This window comes from Syngnathus typhle, linkage group LG1 (genome assembly GCF_033458585.1).
Source record: "Syngnathus typhle isolate RoL2023-S1 ecotype Sweden linkage group LG1, RoL_Styp_1.0, whole genome shotgun sequence".
In the NCBI taxonomy this organism is placed as follows: domain Eukaryota; kingdom Metazoa; phylum Chordata; class Actinopteri; order Syngnathiformes; family Syngnathidae; genus Syngnathus; species Syngnathus typhle.
In genome coordinates this window covers 28,502,626-28,526,764 of record NC_083738.1, presented here as the reverse complement: position 1 = coordinate 28,526,764, position 24,139 = coordinate 28,502,626, and the positions used below count along the sequence as shown (strand labels likewise).

The following is a 24,139-nucleotide window of genomic DNA, read 5'->3' as shown; positions in this document are numbered from 1 at the left end:
CAGGAAGAGTGCAGCCCTCTCTCCCGCTGCAGCCGCCAACAATTGCTTTTAAAGGAAGAGTCCCTCACTTGCCAACGAGTCCCATCGTCCTCCAGCCGTCACGTCGCTAAGGTCTTTGCCGATAGGCCAGAAACAGAAGCCGAGCTGGCGTGTCACCCACCGGTAACCACCTGGAGCTAAACGTTAGCCTAGTTTCGCACAAAAGGCAGAAGGGAAAGGCCGAGTTTCGCTTGCGTTAGCGTAGCACAGTGCTTCTCAAATAGTGGGGCGCGCCCCCCTTGGGGGGCGCGGTGCTATTCCTGGGGGGGCGCGTGTGACCCTGGGGAACAGGCTTTTTTTTTGGCAGTACTAGAATAAAGTGTAATTGCGCGTTTACTACAGCAGGGGGCAGTGGCGCTCTCATTGTTACTTCTGTCACGTTTGCGACAGTGCAACATTTTACGACTTACAAGACAAGTTAGGATAGTCACGGTGGGGAGGGGGGGCGCGAATAGTTTTCTTCTTGCTAGGGGGGGGCGTAACAGAAAATAATTGAGAAGCACTGGCGTAGCAAGAGGAGGAATGCAAATAATAAAGGGAAGGCCGACGTCAAAGTGGCTTCAAAAGAGCATCGGCCGTGCTTGCTCACCAGCTACTTTGCTCTTCGGCCAAACCGCTCCAGTTCATAATTAGCATTTTCATGAACCCAAATCGATACAATCAATAGAGCGTTACAGTAAGAACATGTATATTCTACAAACTATTACAATTGTGAGCCAAGCGTACAAATAACCAATACTCACGTCGTATTTAGTCCTAAGGATAACCAATTCATTTTGTGACTCAACACGTTAAGTATATTTCAAATCATTTACGTAGTCCACATTGGGAGGCGTGTGATTGGTCTAGTTCCATGGTGGGCGGGGTCTTGAACTGTGGTTGGAATTCCGTACACATATACAATATTGTTTGCACATGGCAACGTGAAACGAAGCAACAAGTTTGATCCTTGTACAATAACTTCAATCAACTGTTGACTTCATGTTTGTTGTAAAATGACGAACCCAAGATTCAAACACTGTGTGTGTGTGTGTGTGTGCGTGCGTTTGAGACATGGAATTAATGTACTGTAGTCCGTCACTATTAAAATGCTGCTCTGTTGACGTCTGTCAATCCATCATCTCGCCTACTATTTTGCAATTATTTAGCAATTAATATAGCAAAAAAACTCACCTGTGCATGTTTAGCAAATCCACTTCAATACGAATAACGATGGCAGTCATTGAGTTCATTTAGGCAATCGAAATGACTCGTCAGAATTCAAAGGGTAAGATCAATTGAAATGCCGAAACACGTTAATCAATAGATTAATTACATCAATTTATTCCGTGACAGTTATTGCTTAGAAAACCTCTAAAATAGATGTTCATCAAAAATTGGTATTCATTTGTTTCGAAATGAAATGAGTTAAGTTACAAATTACGGATGGGAAAGATTTCTTCTATTCCTAAAGATAAAATATCGCGGTTGGTCATGTTATATCATCAGTTTGTTATCAAAATAAGTGAGTGTTCTTTGCCTCAATCAATGTTCCATTTGACGTTTCGCACCGCGTGATGTTTTGAAGTTCTTCCCAAAATATAGCTCAACACGAGCAACCAGAAAACAAAGTTAAAAGAGTCAAACTTTCATGTTCACTTTTATTGTGTCTTTCTTTCACCTGACTGTGCTGGTGGGCTCGCTCGCTGACTGTTGATGACGTGGGGCTCAGAGGGCGTGTCCAATGCGTCAACCCGGAAGTGATGTGCAGTGGTGGGTTGGGTTCAGTTGGGGGTAGGGGGTGGGGAACACAAGCCAAACAACTTCGTCTACGGCCTTCTGCGCTGCCTGACAAACAGAACTTGAGAGACGAACGAAGACAACCCCCGAGGAGGAACATGTGGATCCACCCGGAGGAGGTTCTGCTTGCTGGGCCTCTCTGGGTGTCCGAGCGGGCCAACCCGTTCTTCATCCTGCAGCGGCGGCGGGGACACGGCCGCGGAGGGGGGCTCTCCGGTCCGTCGTCATCCATCGTCTTTCATTCCTCTTTTTTTGTCTTTTACCCCTTCCCTTTCGTCATTGTCTTTTATTCTCCTTTTTCTTCTTTTACAAAGTCAAACGGGTTATGTCTACTCTCATGGTTCGTGTCGTCCGGATGGACTTTGGTAGAACACAGCAGCGACTGTTTATGTCTGTGGGTGCGCGGGCACGGGCACGCGCGCGATGACCGCTTGTTGAATGAATGCGTGAAAGAGCGAATGGACGTCGTGACGTCGGCAGCCATGTTGGGCTTGGCGGTCCGCTGATGGACACGAACTTGTTACTCGCTGGTACCAAGAGGCTGAGTGGGCGCGTCTTGGTACCAACATCAAAAGTTCTGGATACCCTTCATATTGGTCCCGAAACATTAGGAGCTCTTGCAACAAACGAGTAGTACAAATCGATTTCTCGACAGGAACCTGTGTTGTTGTCGTCTTTTGACGAGATGGTCTCTGCGTGCAGGTCTACTGGTGGGGACTCTGGATGTGGTTCTGGACTCCAGCGCCAGGGTGGCCCCCTACAGGATCCTCCTCCAAACGGCCGACTCGCAGATCTTCTGGAACGTTGCCTGCGGTGAGTCCCGCCCCCGGATGGGACTCCTGACCCCGAGTGACTTTTGACCCGGGGGCCGGCCGCGTGTGGCAGGTTCCTCGCGCAAGGAGATTACAGAGCACTGGGATTGGCTGGAGGCTAACCTGCTGCAGACAGTCGCCACTTTCGACAATGACAGCGACGTCGCCACGTTCGTCCGGGGCAAGATTTCCGTACGTCTTTTATTATTATTATTATTATTATTATTATTCTTTGAGCGACGGCAGTATGAAGTGGACAGTCGGGGACTCACGGGTAGACTTCCTGCTCGGCGCAGGGCCTGATCGCAGAGGAGAAGCGGGCCACGACGGGCCACGACGGGCAGGAAGAGGATTGCAGTAAGTTCCAGGAAGCCCAGCTGAAGATGCGCAAACTGTTTGGGATGCCCGAAGAGGAGAAGCTGGTCAACTACTACTCGTGCAGCTACTGGAAAGGTCGCGTGCCGCGGCAGGGCTGGCTCTACCTGTCCGTCAATCACCTCTGCTTCTACTCCTTCCTACTGGGCAAGGAAGGTATACGACACGACACGACACCTTCTGGAGAGGGTCGCTATCGGAGCGGTCCCATACACTTCCTGTGTCCTATGTGCATTTGCGGCAGTCACTCTGGTGGTCCCGTGGACAGAAGTGACCCAGCTGGAGAAGAACGCCACCCTGTTGTTCCCGGAAAGCGTTCGTGTGAGAACTCGGGTCGGGGAGCACTTCTTCTCCGTGTTCCTCAACATCAACGACACCTTCAAGTTGATGGAGCAGCTGGCCAACATGGCCATGCGCCAGCTGCTGGACAACGAGGCCTTCGCCGCCGACCTCTCGCTGCCCAAACCCCGCAAGACCCTCAAGAACGTCTCCGCCCTCAAGAGGTCCGGGAAGTTCCTCTTTCTTCATTCGGCCGCCGCTCACGCTGGGATGTTTTGCGGGCAGGGATCTGGACGCGCGGGCCAAGAACGAGCGTTACCGGAGCACCTTCCGTCTGACGCAGGACGAGCGTCTGGACGGACACACGGACTGCACGCTGTGGACGCCCTTCGCCAAGATGCACGTGGTGGGCCAGCTCTTCATCTCCAACAACTACATCTGCTTCCGGAGCCGAGAAGAAGACCTGTGCCAGCTCATCATCCCGCTCAGAGAGGTCCAATGGACGCTTTGCGACGGGCTGAATTTTCACCCCAATTTCGTCAGGCCGACCAAAACCTTATGCTTGCTGAGCCGTTTTCTTGTCGCCGCGTTGGGCCCGCCAGGTTTCCATCGTGGAGAAGGCGGACAGCAGCAGCGTTCTGCCGTGTCCCGTGTCCATCAGCACCAAGAACAAAATGAACTTCCTGTTTGCCAACCTTAAAGATCGGGACTTCCTGGTCCAGCGCATCTCCGACTTCCTGCAGAGGACTCCCGACGACAGCTCGTGGGGGGACGTCAGTCCTCTGGCGGCCGCGGTGCGATCGCCTCATTCGTTTGCTCGTCATTTATCGGTGTGCGGCAAACACCGTCACCGGGGAGGGAGTCTTTAAGGTTGTTGTCCTTTTGCCCCGCCCTCCCTCCCTACCTCCAGGCATCTTCCGGCGTCGCCAAGGAGCGCCACTATCACCCCGACGTGCCCACGGCCACACAAGGACTTCTGCAACTTTACCACAAAGACGCTCCAGAGGACCTGGGACCCAAAGCTGTGAGTCCGCCGAAACGCGCTTTCTATGCAAAAGAGCCGGTGAGACAAACCAACTTTGTCCGACTCCCGATTCTTGTGCCCTCGAAATTAGACTTTTGGTTTATCTTGAAACTTCATATTAGCAATGGTACAAATGACAAAATTGAAATACATTCAATTGAAACGATCAGTTCCACCTGGATGTATTCATTGGCCGCACTTTTTATCGAATCTCTTTGTTCAAAAATACTTTAAAATGCATTCGAATATTCTTATCGGTGCTCCTCCTTTTTAATTGCGTCCGATGGACAAGTTAAACAAATAATGCGGACATTTAGGCTGCATGCCATCCAGCCATGCTCCAGACTTTGCTGGCGCTCACGTTGTGTCGTGTGACAATCATCGGTGTGCGTCAGATGAAGGAGAAGATGAAGGAGGAGGCGTGGAACATCCACTTTTCCGAGTTTGGCCGCGGAGTCTGCATGTACAGGACGTCCAAAAGCCGAGAATTAGTCCTGGGCGGCATTCCGGAAAGGCTCCGAGGAGAACTCTGGATGCTCTTCTCAGGTAGGCGGCCGGCCTCTTTCTCGCTGCTTCTCCCGTGACTCTTGTCGGCCTTGGCGTTTTGCTGCTTCCCCCTGGCGTCCCGCGTCGGTAGGAGCGCGCAACGAGATGTCCATGCACGCCGGTTACTACGGCGACCTGGTGGAGCGGGCGGCGGGCCTGTGCTCTTTGGCCACGGAGGAGATCGAGCGGGACCTGCACCGCTCCATGCCCGAGCACAGAGCCTTCCAGAACGAGACGGGCATCGGCGCACTGCGCCGCGTCCTGACGGCCTACGCCCACAGGAACCCGGGCATCGGCTACTGCCAGGTGGGCGACGCCTCCGAGCGAGCGAGCGGCCGGGCCCGGCGGGGCGGGGCGCCCGCGTGACTGACGACGTGCCCCGACCGCAGGCCATGAACATCGTGACGTCGGTGCTGCTGTTGTACTGCACTGAGGAGGAGGCCTTCTGGCTGCTGGTGGCGCTCTGCGAGCGCATGCTGCCCGACTACTACAACACCAGGGTCGTGGGTACGCCGCCGCCGCCGCATTGGCTCACAAGTGCGTCCTCGCGGCTGACCCGTGTTTGCTTGAAGGCGCTCTGGTGGACCAGGGGGTGTTTGAAGACCTGACCCGGGCCTTCCTGCCCCTGTTGTACCAGCACATGCAGGATCTGGGCGTCATCTCCACCATCAGCCTGTCGTGGTTCCTCACCCTCTTCCTGTCCGTCATGCCCTTCGACAGCGCCGTGGTCCTGGTCGACTGCTTCTTCTACGAGGGCATCAAAGTCATCTTCCAGGTACGCCGGCCGTCATCGCGGGCTGCCTGCCACGTTGTCACGCTCCCGTGCTGCCTGCAGGTGGCGCTGGCGGTGCTCCACGACAACATGGACGCCTTGTTGGCCTGCAGCGACGAGGGCGAAGCCATGACCGTCCTGGGAAGGTAACGGCCGGTCGCCGTTGAGCGCCCGGTGGGATGTAGCGCCACCGGCTGGACACGTGATGCGCGTGTGAAGGTACCTGGACCACGTGGTGAACAAGCAGATCGCCACGCCGCCTGTCCCCCACCTGCACGCCCTCCTCACCGGCGGAGACGAGCCGCCGCCCGAGATTGACATCTTCGAACTCGTCCAGTCCTCCTATGAGGTCAGACCGGGCGGGAGGATGACCTTTACCTGAGCCTCAGTTGCTTCCATCTCCAATGTTCACGCAAAGACCTTGTAGAGCCGCCGTCTTCCTTACCAGTTTTACGAGTTCTCTCACAGTGCGTGTAGGCGGGGCTTAGCGCGAGGGCCGCGATATTGGCGCGAGGGCGACAGAACGGAATTGTCGATTTCGCTGCCTAACCAACCGGCCCACTTGTGCGAGCAGAAGTTCAGCGGCCTTCGCTCCGATGTCATCGAGCAGATGAGGTTCAAGCAGAGGTTAAAGGTGATCCAGTCTCTGGAGGACACGGCAAAACGGAGCGTGGTGAGCCGGGGTCTCGGGCTTACGGGCGAACAGGTTGAGGACAAAGACGGACGGCTGCCTTCTGCGCGCAGGTGCGAGCCATGGTGACCGAGTCGGCCTTCGGCATGGAGGAGTTGGAGGAGCTCTACTGCCTCTTTAAGGTGAGACGGGACGGGAGGGACGCTCGACTACAGCTGACGACCGGCTGGCTGACCGACCGGCCGACCGACGCTGGTTTCAGGCCCGGCACATGAGCAGCCGCTACTGGGGCTCGGGCGGCACTGCGGCGGAGCGACACGACCCCAGCCTGCCCTACCTGGAGCAGTACCGCATCGACGCCGCTCAGTTCTCGCAGCTCTTCTGCGCCCTGGCCGCCTGGCGCTGCGCCGGGCACGCGCCCGTCCTGGCCGGCCGACTCTTCAGGACGCTGGATCGCGACCGCGACGGCCTGGTCAACTTCAAGGAGTTTGTCACGGCGCTGAGTGAGTGTGCGAAGGTCGCTGGCGCGTGACCTTGGTCCTCGCGCTGGCTTCGCTCTTTGTGCAGGTGGGATGTACCACGGCGACATGACAGACAAGCTCAAGCTGCTTTACAAGCTCCACCTGCCGCCTGGTAACCTTTGTCTATTTGCCCGAGCGTTTGAACGTGGGCCAGTACGGAGGTGATCGTGCGTGTCTGTCCGTCGAGTGCTAGCACGGCCAAAAACCATTCACGTCATTGTTTGTGTGTCAGCGCTGTGTCCCGAGGAGGCGGAGTCCGCGCTGGAGGCTGCAAACTTCTTCACCGATGACACGCCTAAAGGTAAGCACGCGCTTTGGTCGGCGGCCATGGATTTAGTTTGCGTGGAAAGCTTCAAGGGGCTTCTCTTCCTCCCTTTCTTCTTGCTCCTCCAGAATCTTCCGTCTTGTCTCTTAAAGACAGTTTTGGACCGCAGCAAGTGACAACAGGTTTGGATGATGATGATGATAACCATGACGATGATGATGACCATGACGATGATAATGATGATAAGCATGCCGACGACGACGATAACGCAACGCACTAGGGTTAGGGTTATGTATGCATTTACAGAACGGCTATTAAATGAAGAACAAGAATACAACAGAACACAACATGAAACAAAAGGGATCCATAAATATCGTGGATTATGGTAAGGAGAGAAGGAAAGCCGCGGCCTTGTTTCTGCAGTGAGTGACATGAATATGTTTTACCGACGTCGAAAGTAGCAAGTGGAAACGGCGTGGATTTGTGCCATGATGTCAATGCGCAACGCCGTTTTAATACCCAAGTGTGATCTGTCACTTGAGGCACGTAAATGCAGTCGATGAAAACAACAAGGGCCCCAAAACCGATCCCCGTGGTACACCAGACTGACAATGACGACTGACAATGACCACGATGGCGACCTAGCTGACAATGGCCGTGGTGTGCAGGTGAGGACGCCAACGCCGAGTCTGACGGCAGCAGCGAGGAGAAGAAAGGTAACGTTTGCGTCGCCGCCGTTTGACTGCGTGTCGGAGTGCGGCTGGGGTCGTGACCTTTGACCTTGACCCACAGAGGACTACAGGTACTACCTGCGGATGTGGGCCAAGGAGAATGAGCCCAAGCAGGAATCCATCAAAGATCTTCCTCGGATGAACCAGGTCAGCACTCAGCTCTCGTACGTGTTCGAATGGGTTAGTGTGGTGAAGTCTGACGTTGACGCGGGTATAGGAGCAGTTCATCGAGCTGTGCAAGTCGCTGTACAACATGTTCAGTGAAGAGGAGCACGATGAGCAGCAGCTCTACCACGCCATCGCCACCGTCGCCAGCCTGCTGCTTCGCATCGGCGAAGTCGGAAAGAAGTTCCACAACGGCGACAGGCAGGGCGCGGCCGGACGGCAGGCGCCGGCCGACATCCGCCCGGAGGAGGCCCGAGACGACACGTCGGCGTCGTCGTTCTCCACGCTGAGCGATGACGCGTCGTCGGCCGATGAAGGCGGCGAGGGGCCGAGGAGGAGGAGGCGGGTCAGCGCGGCCGACGCCGACTGGTCCGTCACCTTCGAGCAGGTTCTGGCGTCCATGTTGACCGAGCCTGCCCTGGTGGACTACTTTGAGAGGAAGAGAAGCATCCAGGCCCGTATTGCCGCTTGCCAGACACGCCGGGCGGCGGAGCGTCAGAGCAGCTCTGCCTCTTCGGACCGCGAACGTGGCGACACTTGACCTCTGGCCTTCTCGCGCGTCCTGGTGCTTCACGTTACTGGCAGCTGCCTGGCTGTAACCCAGTGCTTCTCAATTATTTTCTGTTACGCCCCCCCCTAGCAAGAAGAAAACTATTCGCGCCCCCCCTCCCCACCGTGACTATCCTAACTTGTCTTGTAAGTCGTAAAATGTTGCACTGTTGCAAACGTGACAGAAGTAACAATGAGAGCGCCACTGCCCCCTGCTGTAGTAAACGCGCAATTACACTTTATTCTAGTACTGCCAAAAAAAAAGCCTGTTCCCCAGGGTCACACGCGCCCCCCCAGGAATAGCACCGCGCCCCCCAAGGGGGGCGCGCCCCACTATTTGAGAAGCACTGCTGTAACCGCTTCCTCTTGCGCAATAAAAGACCCACAGTAAGGGTGGGCGGTTATGGCAAACATTCTTTTTCCTCTGTTGCCGGCTGCCGCCCAAGAAACAAAACAAAAGTCATGTGATAAGTGTCCCGCGTTTCAATGGCCGAAGTAGTCGCATAGTTCACATTTTTACGTGATCAATTTCAGGTTATACTAATGGGCAAAACAAGACAGAGCAATTCTTTCTGGTTCAGCTCAGTAGTTCAGAATTCGCACTGTATAATCATCATCATCGTGTTCCAAAAGATTTCCTTTTTATTTCAAATAAAGTCTGAAATTTATCACGTTTAAATGTGACATTGAAATTTTTCTAGTGTGGCAGCAGAATGTTTCAAATCTCTGTTAAAAATGGAACTTTGGGACATTTTTTCCCTGTTTCTGCAAACGTTTCATCTGAAATACAAATCTTATTGGTCTGGGGGTTGGGGAAAAAAATCCATTTGGGTTTCAGACAAAAAGAACAGACTCGTGAAAGGCTGAGATTTGATTTGCCACAAACTTGGCAAAATGCAAATTTGAGAAGAATTTCTTTTAATGTGAAAGAGACGTGATCTCGTTTCCTGTTGGATGAAAATGCTCGTGTGACGTTTTAAGTGACTGAAATTTGATAAATAAATGTGCAGCGCTCTGTTGTTTGCGTGGTGGCCAATAAATAATCAATAAACAAATCTTCATCTTTTTTGATCCTGACAGTATTGAAGTGCTCGCGCTTTTATGCGATGCCCGGATGTGACGCCCGGATGTAGTGATATGCATTCCAGTTCTTTTAAGTGAACTGAATCTTTTGAATCAGTTTACTCAAAAGATTCGTTCAAACGTTTTTTTTTCATAAATCAAACAATCAAAAATCATAATCAAAGCTTCACAGAAAGTAAAAAGTGCCACACCCGCCCTCACCCCCACTTTCTGATTGGCTGGTTGATCTGTGACGTCACTCAGACACTCCATTAGGTACACCGCCATTTTCAGGTGTACCTAATCACAGGCCACTTCATTAGGGAAAGTCACGATTCGTTCCCTCACTGATCCGTTCTCGCGATGAACTGGAAAAGCAAATCACTCACTCACTCACTCACTCACTCACTCACTCACTCACTCACTCACTCACTCACTCACAGCTCCGTTCAGTTGGTGAACGGGAAATGCAATTCACGACTGTTTGTGAATGGGAAGTGACGTCATTTTTGTTTTACGGCGAGGTGGCACCAGCTTCACGGCGCATTACCGACACTGGTTGAAGTCAACTGAAAAAAGAAGTGATTCGTTCACTCTCGTTCACTGAAAAGATTTGTTCTTTTGAACGAATCATCGTTCACTCACGAGCCAACACTACCCGGATGTGACATACATTTTCAAACAAAGCCCGGCCAGCAAAGGAGCGGAAAACACAGTTTTGTTTTGTTTTCGTGTTGTTTTTCCTCTTTCTTTTTTTAAAACTGTCTGGCTTTTGACATGTCTCAAACGTTCCACGTGGTTCAATGTTTCCGCTGCGACTGCTTCCAGGTGCACCAAGTAAGAGCAACTCAAACACGTCGTACACACGGGAAGCCAATGACGTTTATATTAATGGGGACGGAAAGCGCCCTCAGAACCAGCCTCTAAAATAGTTGTCAGTAAGAATACATCATTAAGTAAAATGGCTGCCCTTTGGCTTCAGCCGCCCAATTGTCAAATCATGACGTCACACAATCGCTGTTAAAAATGTGCACGAGAAGCGTCACCGTACATCCAATTGTGGCAGGTGAAGAAGGTGAAAAAGTGGACGTGTAAACTCTGCGGGGTGATGCAATCTTTGCTCAAGGTAAGCAGGCAGATGAACGCATCAAGTTGACACTCTTACGAATCAATGCATCCGAACGGAATGTTCGCAATGCCACATGATGAAGGAATTCGGCAGAGGCGGCGCGGCAGACTGCAGACGGCACGTTCAGAAGCTGAACGCCACCAGGGGCGCCATGTTGGAAGAACCACATGTCCGGTCGCTGAGGTAACCACTCACGCAGGGTGCCATTCATTTGACGGATTAAGTGTAGTTATAACATCAACGAGTGATCGGCAGGAAGCAGCCAGAAGAGGAAAGAAGAAGCGAAGGCCAGCAAGAAGTGAGATGACGCTCATGCGCACACACACGGGCAAGCGCTCATCTTGCGTATGTGCGCGAGGTCCATCCACAGGTGAGCCGCTGGAGCAAATACGTCGCCGCACCTGAGGACGACGACGACGACCAAGATGTACTTTCAAAGGACATGCAATGTTTCCGAGACAACATCTTGACTGACAGGTGATGTGAGGCTCCGCCCACTGGCAACCTCATTGTCAGAATACATCCTAATAGGTGTGTGGGTGTGCGTCAGAGAGAAGCAGCGTGAAGATGCACCTCAGGCGAGGTCGACTGCTACTCCTGGCCCGCCGAGCGACGCCAACACGCGCAACGCTAAGCGACTTTTGCCTTTTGCTTCGGCGCCAGCGTCGTCGCTGGGATGCGACACCGCCGCCGGCCTCAACGGCGCCGTCGCTTGGCGGGCCAAAGCCTTGTTGCCTGCCTCCTCCAGGTTTGACAGCGGAGATGACTTTGACGTGAGCTTCTGATGAAAACGTCGATGACCTTCACTTATTTCAATTGGGCGTTATTTTGCAAGTCTGGAAAATTCCCCAAACTTTATGTTGACCTTTTCAAATAAAATAATCAGTCAAGCTGAGCAAAGCGTTTTTATTGAGTATCAATCAATTCATTTGATTAGAGTAGTACTGATTACTGCTTTTAATCTGATGTCGCAGAAGCTAAGAAGCGTGTGCTATGACGCCTATTGCTGGAATCAGTGCGGGGGGTGGCGGGGCTTCTTGGCGTACTGGATGGCGTCCAGGGCGGCACCGATGTCAAAATCTTTAGCCTGCAGGAGGCGGGTCAGCCAGCCGCCCTCGTCGGTGAACCCCATGGACAACATGTGACTCAGAGACTCCACCAAGCGAGGATCTGCCTCTGTAGGTGTGTGTTTGGAGGAGGTTACTTGTTAGCTAAACATTCCTTCGGGCGGGGGGGGGAGGGGCACATGGCGAGCCGTTACCTGGAGGAAGGTGAGGGTACAGAGCCGCCACCTTCAAGCCTGACGTATCCTTCTGCACCACTACAGGAACATCCGGCTTCTGGTTCCCCTTGACATTCTGGTCCCCCTTCGGGTTCTGGTCCCCATCCGGTTTCTCGTCGTGGTCCAGTTTGTCGTTCTGCAGCAAGGACTGCAGTTCTCCACTGGAAGGGTCCACTTCCTTGCACGTGACATGAGTCCACTCCTCGTCAAACTCTTTGGTGGTGTCGGCTGAAGCCTGACGTCGGCAAGAGAGCGCAACGTTATCTCACGACATTCACATTCAGGGAACCTTTGTGAAGTGTTACCAGACTGTGTTAGCCAGTTGATGGCGTTTTCCAGCAAGGGCGCTTCTATTAGGCCAAATGATTGTTATGACGGTGGGCGATCACGATTTTTAGTGGGGGAACTACAAAAACTGACAGTAACGTGCCTGTTGGCGCGCCTGACCTTTCTGGGCCGAGCGTCGCCCTCAGCTCCGGCAACCTCCACGTCCCCTTGATCCTGATTGCTCACTTTGGTCCTCTGGCCCTGGTGCTCCACGTCGATGTCCACATCGATGCCTGCGTGGGACAACAAACGCATTACTTCCCGTCCGGACGGTTAGTCGGCACCCGCGTGGCTCACCGAGCGGGCTCAGCATGGCCGCCACTCCCTCTCCCACATCCTTCAGGAAGCTGAGGCCTGCTTTGGAGCCAAAGGTCAAAGATGAGCCCGAAGCTCGTCAGCGGATGTTGAAAGAGACAATAAGACTGACCAGCGGGGGCGCCACCTCTGGCACACTTCTGGTTCTTGCTGCAGTGGCGCATCTTCTTCAGCAGCTTTCCTCGTGGGAACAGTGCCTGGAAAACATGCGCGCAACATGAGCGCAGGCGTGCACGCCACAGGAGCTGCAGTGCGAGATGCTGACCTGCAGGGGGTGCCAGATGGGCAGCAGGGGGTGCTCGGTGTGCTTCCCTTGCACCTGACAAGCCGAGCAAAGGTCGTAGTCGGGACACACGCTGCACTTGAAGCGGACGCCCGCCACCGGCCCCTCGCAGCCGTCGCACGTCACGTTGGCGTGCACAGCGCCCACGTGGGGTGGCGGAGGGGGCGGGCCCGCCGCCGCCACAAAGGCGCCCGGTGGAAAGGCGTGAACTGGAAAGTCACGGCGGTGCTCCCTCTTCTCTGGAAACACAAACATTCTGGTTATTTGCACAATTTGCCATTGGCAGTCGGACCTCGGCATACGATTGCTTAAAGATACGGATTTTTAAAGTTAAAGTCCCAATGATGGTCACACACACATCTGGGTGTGGTGAAATTTGTCCTCTGCATTGAACCCATCCCTGTGTGATTTGGATCCATCCCTTATGGGAGAGGGGAGCAGTGAGCAGCAGCTCGGGAATCATTTGGTGATTCAACATACAATGTGAAATCGGATCAAATCTTCGACTCAACAGTTCCCAACAGCCAACATCGCTAGACGTCGGGATGACATCAGTTGGCGTCACGTTATCATATCGTGGTGGGTTCTAAGAAGACTAAGGCAAATGGTAGCAGGGGTGAAAATAGGGAGGTGATGATTTCCTCACAATTAAAAGGAGAAATCGTAAGAAAATAGGAGCGCGGTTTGAGTGATCTTGAAAAACAATATGGCTGGAATGTCAACAATTACCCCGGAAGAGACGGAACGCCTTTGGCCGAGTTACAATAAGTTACCAAACGTTATGAATCTCTGTCTTAGGGTCAGTGAGAATAAAAATAAACTTTTTATGGATTATTTCTTTGTAATTTATTTGTTACTTATTTATTGCTATCTGCAGTAGAGTTATCATTGCTGTTGTCTTTTGGCTATTTGGGAATAAATGAAACAAATGACAGAGTATTCATTTGGGAATATTGGCAGTAGGTCCCGGAACGAATTCAATACGTATGTCGAGGTTTGAGTGTATTACCAAAAACAAGTTATGTTGACCAAAAAAAAAAAAAAAAAAAATCAATCTTTAAACAGCGAGGCCACGAACGGCAAACCTCGGTAGAGCAAGGCAACATTCCACTGTGCTTTTTTTTTTCTCTCTGTTTACCTTTGATGAAAACCCTGAAGACGTCATCCTTCAAGCAGGCCATGCCCATGGAGAGCTCGTCATCCGAGGAGAAGGCCACCAGGTCTTCTTCGCAGTCTGGAAAGCAAAACAAAGGCCGACAATCAGACTTGTTGGACGGACACAGGGAGGGAGGGAGGCAAAAATTTTTTTAAAAAAATCCGACCTTTATAGTACATGTTGAAAGCACCCTTCTTAAGTCCGGAGAACATCTGACAAGTTTTGTCGCACAGATGTTCGAAGTTTTGGACCTCCGAACGCGGCACCAGGAAGCGACGAATCTCCCGAACCGACTCCTCTTTCCCCAGAAGGTAAGCCTTCACCGTCACCGACATCTTGACCGCTGGCTGCTGCTTGTACGCGCTTCTTCAAGTCGTCGTGGTCGAACCGACTCCGGTACTTTGTGACGCAGCTTTTAAATGCTTTGTCTTGACTTGGAGTCGGCTCCTTCCGGGTTAGGCGTTACCATGGAAAGTCAATATTTACGTGTTGCCCGATTGGTTCGGCGCTCAAAACCCGCCCACATTAACCAATGAGAAGCCTGGAGATGACGGCGCTCTTTCCAATCGGGGGAATTCCCCTCTTCCCACGTGACCCCCACCGCCAAAGATGACGCGTGGCCCCAAAAATTCGCCTTGTCACTCCGACGTCAACAACAAAACATTGGTTGGTATAACTTACAACCTTTTCATTTTTCTTTCAGCGAATAACATATTTGATCGATTGACCAAACAAGTGTCCTTTTTTTGTCAATTGCTTTTCAGTATTTCCTTTTCTCTTCAGACATCTTTGTTATTATGGTTACGTCATTAAGTCTTTCAAACTATTTCTTTCCATCGGTCGACTGATTTTTCTAAGTTTTAATTCCATCCCTATGTTCAAACCCAGGTGACAATGCAGAAAGAGCACAAGCAAAATGAATACGATTTAGTTGCTGGTTTGGTCCGGAAAAAAAGAATTCTTCATAGGAAAATTTCATTTGGACTTGACATAAAGACAGTTGGTCTGCTTTCTTGGAGGATATTTAAGGTTAAGGCTGAAATTTCAAATGAGCAACCCATTGTAATTGATCATTCCGAAAATCATTGATTTAAATAAAACACTGACCTATTTATTGATCGCATTATCCAATCGCTCTGTTGAATAAATCTCTTCAAAGCAGAACATTTTATTTCAAGCAATTTAAGTTTGAAAAAACAAAAACGGTTGAAACTATAAAGGTGGGAGGTACGTTTATGTAACAATGCACACTCCCACAAGGAAAAGAAACAGCAATTTTGCTAACATGACAAGCACTTTTTTTTGCGAGGACACAAATGTGGAAGCCAACTCACCTCCCAAATATTTACATGAGCATAAGAACACGTTTGTCGTCCGCCTTTAACTACAAAGTGGTATTGATGACGCTTTCCGCCTATTTTATGAACATATGAAATAGAATCTTTATTAAATTGTTCAAACCTTTGTCAAACAAATGTCATGGATTTTTCTAGAGGAAGCAACTTTTGGAAAGAAAAGCTAGCCTCGAACCTTCTCGAACATTCCGCCGACATTTGCCGTCCGTCCGGTTCTTCCCGTCGGGTGACCGCACGCTCCCGAGTACGCACGTGTGTGTGTACGCGGCGCTTTATTTATTAAGTAGAACACAAACACAAGAACGGGGTAAAAGGAGAGGGGGCGCAAACAGGGGAGGCGCTCAGATGTAGAGGGGGTGATACTGGCGAGGCGTGAGGCGTTTGCGGCACGTGGGGCACGTGAGCGAGCAGCGCAGGGCGTCCCGCAGGCACTGGCTGCAGAAGACGTGACCGCACTTGGTGGACACCACCAGACGCCCGCTGTCCACCATCTCCGCCGGCGCAACGACAACATGAGCGTGGGCAGCGTACACGGGCGGGCGTATACGCGCGTGGTGAGCCTCACCTCCGAGTAGGTGTCCATACACACGGGACAGCTGATGGTTCCAGGTGTACACCTGGACACAAGAAGAAGATGCCAGGGCTGCATTTCATGGGCGGTCTTGAAATTGAATCTTGCATTTGGTTTGCTACACCTTCACCGATTCTCAACCGGAGTGCCGCAGGAAATGATCTCATGCCAAAGGAATCACTTTGTCGTGTGAAATATGTGCCTTGGCTCAAGAAAGGCTGTACATTGTTATTGTTATAATAATGAGTGCTAAAAACATATTTACAGTATTGGACCTTGTTATAAAAAAAAAAAAAAAAGTTCTAAAAACATTCACAGTATGTACACTTGTTATAAAAAAAAGTTGTCGAAATAAGTTAACATGTTTACAGTATGTATACTTTAGCCACATCTACATATGTTACATACACCTGTATCGTATTTCTTTTTTTCATATATGGTTTTCTGCATGTCACTTATACCATTCATATCCTATTTATACATTTGAAACTATTCTTTAGTGTTCTAATATGCGCTTCTATGGTTTAATATACACTTTTGGACGCACAAAAAATGTACAAATGAGAGGATGACGCTACTTGGTGGTTTTTCACCCATCGCGGGTGCTCTTGGAAGCAATTACAAAGCAGGGATGACTGTAAATTGGTCACGTGGGACAAGTTATCGAAATTGAACAGTATTCAATACGTGTGACGTGTCTATGAGCTGCATTGGATTGACTTGTATTTCATTGTACATGGAACTAAAACAAAGTCGACTACAAGTGTGCGACATAAATATAAACTCGATTCGACTTGCGTTCGCTACTTGTTTACTATAACGTTGATTTGGCCTGAGTTGAGTTCTCACCTGACGGAGCTCTGCTTCCGCAGCGAGGACAAGAAGTCAACGCGGGGAACAGCAGGCGAGGTATCGTCGTTGTCGTCGTCGTCGCTGCTCACGACGTAACTTTCTCCCGTGGTGTCCCTCCTGCTTTGAGGACCTGATTGGAGGACACGGGCAGCATCATGGCAAGTCCACCCACGTAGGCGTCGAATGCAGCAAAGGGACGTGTTGTACCTTCATCCACCAGCTGGGACAGCGTGTCGGCAACGTGACAACAGCCACAGGGAGAAGAGGAGGAGTTAGTTGGAACGCTTCCCGCTAGCGGCGCGATGTGACGTTAGCGCCACGTTTGGCACGTCGTTACTTCCTGTGCGCACTGTTCTTTACCAGCACGGAGTCATTGTTGGTGAGGTCGACAACATGCGAGGAGGCCTCTGCTGTCTCGGACGTCAGGTCCACCACCTCCTCAACGCCTAAACAGCGACAAGAGCTCGTCATTAGTCACAACCAACGGAGCTTTTGATGATGCATCCAAATTTGATTTGCAATTGATGGCGACAGGCATGACACGGGATCGGTCATGTGACTCCACCGTTCTCCTGGTTGTCCATCACGTCGATGGTCTCGGCGTCGGCGGGCGGGGCGGACGCTGACCCCCCTCGGGGTCTGGCTCTTCTATTGGCCGCGCTATTAGCGTTAGACCTTCTGTGAGCATGAGCCGCTCTGTTAGCGCGGCGAGGTTTAGGGTTCCTGGAGACGATCGGGTTCTCCACACGCCGTCTCTTCCTCTGCACCTACAAACGAATGGGGCAACTTTTCAAGTACACGTCGATTCCAAGGAGATGTTCAATGCTTTTCTTGATGCCATTTAAAGCAATTGACAGTCAGTGCTTGATTAGCGTGGACACAGCTACTATATGACGTCAAACGTCGGTTTCGAAAACACATGACTTATTCAGTTACTATTTTGCCCACCCCGCCCTGAAGCAAGTCAATTGAACTATTTACGGAGAACTTATGTGAAGAAAAATCAAGCGAGGAAATGCTTCTTGGTGCCCGAAGCCGCCGAGGTTTGAAGCATTGAGGAAAATGAACGACAAGGTTGCAATTACGAGTTGTCGCTCGTCTAAGCTAAGCTAAGACAAGCTAAGCTAAGGCGGCTAGCGTTGCTCACTCACAGCCGGCGTTGGTTCTCTCCTCGGCTTCGTCACTTCTGCTCGTCGTGGTGATCGTAGCCGAACAGTTTCAGTTGGAACGTCAAAAGCAGACATCGGTCGCGGACGTAATGAGACTGTCACGTTAAAAGTGCAACAGTGGGAAGGCAAGTTCACAAGGACTCCCGCCGGATTGCTAAGGCTCATCCTAACTATCGCATCCTACATCCGGTTCCTGCTGGTCCTCTTCTTGTGTGCTGCCGAGCGTGAGAGCGCCGCCCTGTCGGACTGGAGGTGCCGGGTAACGGGCGGAAACGGCGCAAATCAAATTGGCCCCTGACCGGAAATTGGACCGCATTCGCTTGGAAAGCGCGTCCAAAAAAATAATACCGTTTTTTCCCATGTATAATGCGCAAAATTTAACTAATTTATTGTCCTAAAATCTGGGGAGCGCATTATACATGAGTACAAAAAAAAAAAAGTTTTTTTTTTTTAAAATCCGGATATCATACGGAGGCCGCCATTACAGATGCGCTTTCTTTCTTCTCTGCTGTTCACTTCAAACACGCTCCATACGAACTCAATGCTCTCGTATCAGACGCTTGCTAGATCACCTGCTTGTATGCTGTCACAATGTACCCGACACAAATCCGAAACATTTCTTCGCTATTGAGTATGCTAGCGCATGCGCAGTGATACTGACCGGCAGAATAACATCCGGTTGTTCCCGAAGATGATCTTTTTTCTCAAATCATTTTACGTTCACGGACATAAGTAGGAGTCAAAATTTGAGTGCGTATTATACATGGGTACAGCATACAACATGCCATTTTTAGGGTGCGTATTATACATGGGGGCGCATTATACATGGAAAAAAACGGTAAGGTATCTTTGGGAGTCGCTGACGGCGTCGGGGTGCCCTCGTCTGCCTCGCGTGTCGACACCGTGGGTTCGATTCCTGCATAGGACGGTGTACACGCTCGAGACAAAAATAAATAAAATAAGTTAGGCATTGGCTGATGAGCATGTTGTTTTGGGGATCTTTGTAAAGAGTAGCAAAGGCAACTCAAGTCCAGATGATATTTGTGTACATTGAGTGAGAAGGCATTTCTAAGAATCACACACTATTTTGGCCTCAACAAACGGCACATTTGACACCATTTTTTATCACGCTCATTGGCATACAGCTCAAGGTAAGCACATTTGACAAAAAGTCCAATGAGTCCATTTCCATCACATCAAACATTTATTTCAAAAACGCTTGAACGCCCAAGATGAATACACGCCATCCTGCGACAGCTCAAAGCTCAACAGACATCACGCTCGTCAAGTTGTCATACACGAGTAACTACAACAATCAGCTCCGATAGTTCTGCCTCACAAACAACATGCACTTGTCCTGCTAGTTGAAGAGTTGTCCTACAAGTAAGGACAAAAAGGTGGGATACTGCACGTGAAAAAAGAAAGACTTCAACACTTTTTCATCATTTCCGGCTAGCATGACACTAACGCTAGACATTTGTTTTTTTTTTTATTCTTCAATCAATCGCAAAATTTGCAGAGCTGAAGGATCACGTAATCCCAAGACGGCGGCGGCGGCACTCAGTCGGCGGCGGGAGAGACTTCTGGCGAGGCCCTGCAGAGTCCTGCTTTGAGACCCCACCTTCATGGATGCCGGCGGCTGATGGTCCCGCTGAGCCGGGACGCGCCTAAACACAATCACGCACACCCATTGATGGCGGTGAGAAGAAAGCGGCAGCGAGAAGGCGGCTCACCTTCTAATGCGAGGGGAAGCCGGCGGCGCCGTCCACCCGGTTGATGTTGAGGTGGTTGTGGAGGATGTGGAAGATCTCCTGGATGTTGGGAACGTAACCAGACTCCAGCTTGGACCAGATGGGCACGTCTGAGGAGGTCGACAATGACAACAGAACAAGGGTCAGGACATTGCGCAAGACCCATCGGGGACCAAACAGAATCAGTATTTCAAGCAACGTGATGGACCGATCGGACACACCGTTGAGTGCGACCTCAAAAGCTCCAGTGGAAAGGAAGTGCGTCTCCATCATGTTGCACAGGAAGAAGGCCATCAGACAGGAGAAAATCTGACGGAGGAAAAAGACGGCTTGAAGACGACGCCGGGACGGGATGCCAACTCCCGCTCGTTGCTGGGTGAAGCGCTCACCTTGTTGTCCTGGGTCCACGTCCAAAACGTGGGCGTGTTCACACCGAGCATCGCAAACACGTTCTGGCCGCTGACGATCAACAAGATGGACGCCAGCTTCAGGTACGACACCACGCTGCCCAACAATCTCAAAGGGAGCCACAAAGGCGCGTCACGCAAACTTCTACACGAGTGCACGCGCACAGACAGCTGCAGTGGGCATACCTGTTGATGGGGGACGGGGGGTAGTTTTGCCCCTCAATGCGGATGTCGGGGTACAACTGCCCGATGGCCCTGGAGTACTCCTGGAACACTTTGCTGTAGCCTCAGGAGATGCTGCATACAAACCAACACAGGCTGAGAGTGCGTAGGCGGCAAAGTCGGAACACATCAATAACCAAATATCGCGTTAACGTCAGATTTACTACGGAACAGAACGCATGTTGGTTATAAAAACATCAATTGACTTTTGAAAGTGGAGCAACTAAGCCCAAATGTGGTTTGAAGACGTTGTTCGTGTGCGTGCTAACTATTAGCTGCCACCGCTAGGCTCACCAGTACTGAAACTTGAGCACGGGGCCGCTATACATGGTCGCCCTGGCCGCCTTCCCGAGCTCCATCTCCGGCCCGGCTAGGACCTGCTGCGGGTTCGACCTGCCTACGTAGACGTCGCGGAGCGTCAGAACCGTGAAGAGTAGAAGCGCCGCTAGCAGCCCAGCCTGGCCGTATTCGGCCATCTTGGCTACTGCTGGTCGTGTCAGATTTCCGCTTCCGGCTCCTCTACAATAAAGCCAGGCACGCATTTCAAAATTGGTATTTTTTTCCCCTGTCATTCTGACATTAAGATTTTAATACATTTTCAATCCTTATAGCCAAATGTTTTTTTAATTCAAATTTTCACCAGGTAAAGTCAATTGAGAATACGTGCGACCTGGGGAAAGGGCGGCCTTACCACTAGGCACACCAGGCCGTTGCCTCGGGCGCCAGTTGGGGAGAGGGCGTCGCAAGCACCCAAAAAAAATAAATATATATGTATGTATATTAAATATATTTCTATATATATAACGAACGTGAAGCACTTGTGGAAGACGTCATATCCAACCACCGCTCGAGGACAAGTGACGTCACCAACACCGCGACGCTCCTTACCGACTCCGGACCGCCGAGCAAGCAAGCAAGCTGAAGGTGAAAACGCAACAAGAACGACCACCAACAGGTGAGTACAAAATACGAGACTTTAATTTTGTCTTATTCGGCCCTCAGGAGCAATTGTGTGGCTTTTTGTTTGCTTGATTGCACAGTGTTTAGCCGACTCGTACTGTATGTCATAACAAAACAGAACGCACGTGATTCCCACAAACATTTGAACACGTCGTTTTGTGATGACCAAAATCAAGCTGTTAAACTCTCAGTGGGACGGCCGGCGCCATGCTGACCCTGGGGAGTCTCCACATCCTGCGGCTTCCGGTCAGAGCGGTGTGCGGCTGTGCCTTGGCCAGAAAGCCTGCTCTTCCTGTTCTTCCTCCTCCCGCCTACTGCTCTTCAACTCTCCGCCACGTGTCGTCAGGGGGCGCGGATCCCGGTTGGTACGAACAGGCGGCGCTCTCTGCCCCCGTGCGCCTGGCTGAGGACGTCCTGATCCAGGTCCAGCAGACCAGCGGTCTTCCCTGGTGGCTCAGCATCGCCTTCAGCACCCTGACCATCAGGACGCTGGTCACCCTCCCTCTTGCCGCCTACCAGATGCGCGTGCTCGCCAAGGTTGCACCAAACAAATTGCACTTAGAAGGACCTGTCCTCCCTGGAGATGTTTATCTTCTACAAAATCCCACACATCCAACAAATCCTGAGGGATTCATCAAAAGGGCAGTTTTAACACGAATATTAATGGTACAAAGGAGAGGGGGGGGGCGGTCGTCCAAACGTCCCGGTCGGTGAGACACCTTCAGAGGGCGGACAAGTCCTTCTCAGATGCTTTTTTGGAATCACCGTAACCCATCTCCGTTGTCCATCACCACGGCAACCTGCAGGTGGAGGCCCTGCAGACGGAAATTGCGACGCTGGCCGAGAGACTGCGGTACCAAGTGTCATTGAGGGCCAGCGAGCGAGGTTGGACGGACAAGCAGAGTCGGTAAGAACAACAACGGCGCCGCCGGCTCAGATCCCCGCGCTGGTCTCGGTATCAAACTCACAGCGCTCGCTCTTGCCGCCTTTAGTTTCCAGTTCCGGAAGAATCTGCGGCGTTTGGTGTCGCAGCTGTACGTGAGGGACAACTGCCACCCTTTCAAGGCGTCGCTGCTAGTTTGGGTCCAGCTGCCGCTTTGGATCGGCCTGTCGCTCGCCCTCAGGAATCTCTGCGCGCCGCACTCGTGTGAGTCGACTCGGACTTAAACGAGGCCTAGGTTACTTTGTCACCCTTTCAAATAGCCACGGGTCCATCTTTATGGGAAATTGATTGGTTTAGATCAGCAAAAAGGACGGGAAATGTTTTTGGCTTCCATTTTTTTTTTTTAATACTTCCCTAGGAGTTCCGCAGGTGTTGAAGCACAATTTTCCTTTCAGTGCTCCACGCCTCTTTGGCCACAGGGGGCACGCTGTGGTTCCCCGACCTGACGTCACCTGACTCCACGTGGCTTCTGCCGCTTGCCCTTGGACTGACCAATCTGTTCATCGTGGAGGTACGCGATTGACGGGCGATCATGTCAAACGTCGTTGTCGTCGTCATCATCTTCTTCTTCTTCTTCAGCTGTTTTCCCTCCAGAGGTCCAACGTGTCGTCTGTCCACAAGGCGGTGACAAACGCCTTGCGAATGTTGTCCCTGTTGATGATCCCCATCGCCGCCGGCGTCCCATCGGTGAGTTTGCCCCCACCTCGATGGATCAAGTGGAAGTGAATGTCCGGCAGGCATCTTTTTCCATCCCTCCAGGCGATGGCGCTCTACTGGTGGTGCTCCAGCTTGGTGGGCTTCAGTCACAATCTTCTGCTTCGCGCTCCCGCTCTTCGCCAGATCCTTAAACTTCCCACGCGGCCTTCCGACACGCCCTACAAAGACCTGATGGACGCCGTCGTCAGGAAGTTCCGCAAGTAAACGGGAAGTTATTGGCGGCTGTGCAGGAAGTGGCGCCCAAGCCCACCGCCGGGTCTGGGTCCAACTGAAACACAAAGAAAGTACTTGGAAGATGAGGAGAAAGCCAGAGGGGTAGCTATTTCAGCCAAAAGGATGCGACCCCAAACGGCACACTTGAAGCTGACTCACGTCTCTGACTGGCCGACCACCACAGACAGAGATGCTCCTTGGGACACGCCGTCGTCACTGGTCCCGGAATGGTCCTAAGTCCAGATCACAGACAAAATTCAAATGTCTATACAGTGGAGCCTCGGTTTTCGACCACAATCCATTCCAGAAGGCTGTTCGAGAAGTGAATCGTTCAAATTCCGAATCATGTTTTCCCATTACAAATAAAGGAAAGAAATTTAATCCGTTCCAAAAAAAAACCCCGCCTTTTTCAAGCATTTTTTTCATTTGCGCATTTTTGTCAAAGGCAAGTCTGATGCAGGACGAATACAAGGCAAATATGTTCTTGGCCTTTTTTTTTAAGGCAAATATGTTCTTAGCCTTTTTTTTTTTCCCCCTTTTCGTCTTAGCTTACAGAAAACTTTCACTGCGGGGAATGGCTTTTAGTACGAGGATATTTCTGTAATTATTAGGGGTGTAAATGGCGGTTCTTGTCACGATACGATATCATATCGATACAAAGAACTACGATACGATATTTGCCGATATCTTAAAGCCTGCTGCGATTCATTCACGATACATCACGATATAGTGCTCTACGATCGAATTTTTTTTTTTTTTAATAAAAAATATCGAACAATCTCCTGATTTATAACAATTCATACGCAAAATCAACAAGGTACTGCAAACTCTTTATTTAGGAAATGACAAGAGTATTGCAGTATACAAAGTGCTTATTTTAACACTGAACTTTGATGTCGTGTTTTTTCTTTAAACATAAATATAGAGATTTGTGCTC

At 51.0% G+C, this 24,139-nt stretch overlaps 7 protein-coding genes across 9 annotated transcripts in view; 3 read left to right on the top strand and 4 right to left on the bottom strand.

The window, feature by feature from the left end:
• The first annotated feature begins 1,786 nt into the window (after positions 1–1,786).
• LOC133153181 (TBC1 domain family member 9B) lies at positions 1,787–8,541 on the top strand. The gene is made up of 23 exons (XM_061277284.1): positions 1,787–2,034; positions 2,521–2,631; positions 2,704–2,822; positions 2,927–3,161; positions 3,250–3,508; positions 3,570–3,777; positions 3,887–4,078; positions 4,195–4,308; positions 4,704–4,854; positions 4,946–5,160; positions 5,244–5,361; positions 5,427–5,629; positions 5,690–5,772; positions 5,846–5,975; positions 6,201–6,299; positions 6,371–6,439; positions 6,520–6,760; positions 6,825–6,890; positions 7,011–7,079; positions 7,172–7,225; positions 7,712–7,759; positions 7,836–7,921; positions 7,992–8,541. The coding sequence occupies exons 1-23, from the start codon at positions 1,917–1,919 to the stop codon at positions 8,478–8,480; spliced, it is 3,477 nt and encodes a 1,158-aa protein (XP_061133268.1). The 5' UTR covers positions 1,787–1,916; the 3' UTR covers positions 8,481–8,541.
• A 1,545-nt stretch (positions 8,542–10,086) lies between these two features.
• Positions 10,087–11,579, top strand: mrnip (MRN complex interacting protein). Of its 2 annotated transcripts, XM_061277770.1 has the most exons (6): positions 10,090–10,387; positions 10,617–10,676; positions 10,762–10,862; positions 10,935–10,977; positions 11,038–11,156; positions 11,230–11,579. In XM_061277770.1, the coding sequence occupies exons 1-6, from the start codon at positions 10,328–10,330 to the stop codon at positions 11,462–11,464; spliced, it is 618 nt and encodes a 205-aa protein (XP_061133754.1). In that variant the 5' UTR covers positions 10,090–10,327; the 3' UTR covers positions 11,465–11,579. The 2 variants fall into 2 exon arrangements, with proteins under 2 accessions (XP_061133762.1, XP_061133754.1); XM_061277778.1 differs by lacking the exon at positions 10,617–10,676 and having other exon boundaries at positions 10,087–10,387; positions 10,677–10,862.
• sqstm1 (sequestosome 1) lies at positions 11,572–14,533 on the bottom strand. Of its 2 annotated transcripts, none has more exons than XM_061277580.1 (8): positions 14,209–14,533; positions 14,025–14,120; positions 12,869–13,125; positions 12,716–12,800; positions 12,586–12,642; positions 12,409–12,521; positions 11,941–12,196; positions 11,572–11,855 (listed from the first exon to the last, which is right to left on the bottom strand). In XM_061277580.1, the coding sequence occupies exons 1-8, from the start codon at positions 14,375–14,377 to the stop codon at positions 11,692–11,694; spliced, it is 1,197 nt and encodes a 398-aa protein (XP_061133564.1). In that variant the 5' UTR covers positions 14,378–14,533; the 3' UTR covers positions 11,572–11,691. The 2 variants fall into 2 exon arrangements, with proteins under 2 accessions (XP_061133564.1, XP_061133563.1); XM_061277579.1 differs by having other exon boundaries at positions 12,586–12,645; positions 14,209–14,527.
• Positions 14,534–15,131: 598 nt separating this feature from the next.
• rnf4 (ring finger protein 4) lies at positions 15,132–18,199 on the bottom strand. The gene is made up of 7 exons (XM_061277706.1): positions 17,972–18,199; positions 17,386–17,587; positions 17,181–17,266; positions 17,028–17,040; positions 16,818–16,950; positions 15,963–16,014; positions 15,132–15,888 (listed from the first exon to the last, which is right to left on the bottom strand). The coding sequence occupies exons 1-7, from the start codon at positions 18,152–18,154 to the stop codon at positions 15,739–15,741; spliced, it is 819 nt and encodes a 272-aa protein (XP_061133690.1). The 5' UTR covers positions 18,155–18,199; the 3' UTR covers positions 15,132–15,738.
• A 975-nt stretch (positions 18,200–19,174) lies between these two features.
• LOC133153713 (selenoprotein T2-like) lies at positions 19,175–20,880 on the bottom strand. The gene is made up of 6 exons (XM_061277745.1): positions 20,664–20,880; positions 20,334–20,444; positions 20,130–20,256; positions 19,962–20,049; positions 19,723–19,850; positions 19,175–19,656 (listed from the first exon to the last, which is right to left on the bottom strand). Exons 1-5 carry the CDS (start codon positions 20,843–20,845, stop codon positions 19,726–19,728), a joined length of 633 nt encoding a protein of 210 aa, XP_061133729.1. The 5' UTR covers positions 20,846–20,880; the 3' UTR covers positions 19,175–19,656; positions 19,723–19,725.
• A 300-nt stretch (positions 20,881–21,180) lies between these two features.
• Positions 21,181–23,881, top strand: LOC133151596 (cytochrome c oxidase assembly protein COX18, mitochondrial-like). Its single transcript, XM_061274767.1, has 7 exons — positions 21,181–21,324; positions 21,521–21,866; positions 22,136–22,236; positions 22,322–22,476; positions 22,668–22,783; positions 22,852–22,959; positions 23,032–23,881. Exons 2-7 carry the CDS (start codon positions 21,537–21,539, stop codon positions 23,191–23,193), a joined length of 972 nt encoding a protein of 323 aa, XP_061130751.1. The 5' UTR covers positions 21,181–21,324; positions 21,521–21,536; the 3' UTR covers positions 23,194–23,881.
• LOC133151562 (protein NLRC5-like) overlaps positions 22,601–24,139 on the bottom strand; it is a 39,171-nt gene continuing 37,632 nt past the window's right edge. Inside the window, exons 26-27 of the mRNA XM_061274714.1 lie at positions 23,362–23,435; positions 22,601–23,257 (exon numbers count right to left, since the gene is read on the bottom strand). Of these exons, the coding sequence (XP_061130698.1) occupies positions 23,202–23,257; positions 23,362–23,435 (130 nt within the window). The 3' untranslated portion in view covers positions 22,601–23,201. The remainder of the gene's footprint in view (positions 23,258–23,361; positions 23,436–24,139) is intronic.

Coding starts and splice junctions, on each gene's coding strand:
- rnf4 (XM_061277706.1), bottom strand. CDS start 18,154: ATGAGCCTTAGCAATCCGGCGGGAGTCCTTGTGAACTTGCCTTCCCAC. Junction 16,015..16,817: donor CGGAAGCAGAGCTCCGTCAG/GTGAGAACTCAA, acceptor TCTTGTGTCCAG/GTGTACACCTGGAACCATCA. Junction 15,889..15,962: donor GTATGGACACCTACTCGGAG/GTGAGGCTCACC, acceptor GCGCCGGCGGAG/ATGGTGGACAGCGGGCGTCT.
- mrnip (XM_061277770.1), top strand. CDS start 10,328: ATGTCTCAAACGTTCCACGTGGTTCAATGTTTCCGCTGCGACTGCTTC. Junction 10,863..10,934: donor CCACATGTCCGGTCGCTGAG/GTAACCACTCAC, acceptor AGTGATCGGCAG/GAAGCAGCCAGAAGAGGAAA. Junction 10,978..11,037: donor GAAGCGAAGGCCAGCAAGAA/GTGAGATGACGC, acceptor TATGTGCGCGAG/GTCCATCCACAGGTGAGCCG.
- LOC133153181 (XM_061277284.1), top strand. CDS start 1,917: ATGTGGATCCACCCGGAGGAGGTTCTGCTTGCTGGGCCTCTCTGGGTG. Junction 2,823..2,926: donor TCGTCCGGGGCAAGATTTCC/GTACGTCTTTTA, acceptor TGCTCGGCGCAG/GGCCTGATCGCAGAGGAGAA. Junction 3,778..3,886: donor TCATCATCCCGCTCAGAGAG/GTCCAATGGACG, acceptor TGGGCCCGCCAG/GTTTCCATCGTGGAGAAGGC.
- LOC133151596 (XM_061274767.1), top strand. CDS start 21,537: ATGCTGACCCTGGGGAGTCTCCACATCCTGCGGCTTCCGGTCAGAGCG. Junction 22,237..22,321: donor TGGACGGACAAGCAGAGTCG/GTAAGAACAACA, acceptor TGCCGCCTTTAG/TTTCCAGTTCCGGAAGAATC. Junction 22,960..23,031: donor TCGCCGCCGGCGTCCCATCG/GTGAGTTTGCCC, acceptor CCATCCCTCCAG/GCGATGGCGCTCTACTGGTG.
- sqstm1 (XM_061277579.1), bottom strand. CDS start 14,377: ATGTCGGTGACGGTGAAGGCTTACCTTCTGGGGAAAGAGGAGTCGGTT. Junction 14,121..14,208: donor TTTCAACATGTACTATAAAG/GTCGGATTTTTT, acceptor TTTGCTTTCCAG/ACTGCGAAGAAGACCTGGTG. Junction 11,856..11,940: donor GTACCCTCACCTTCCTCCAG/GTAACGGCTCGC, acceptor ACACACCTACAG/AGGCAGATCCTCGCTTGGTG.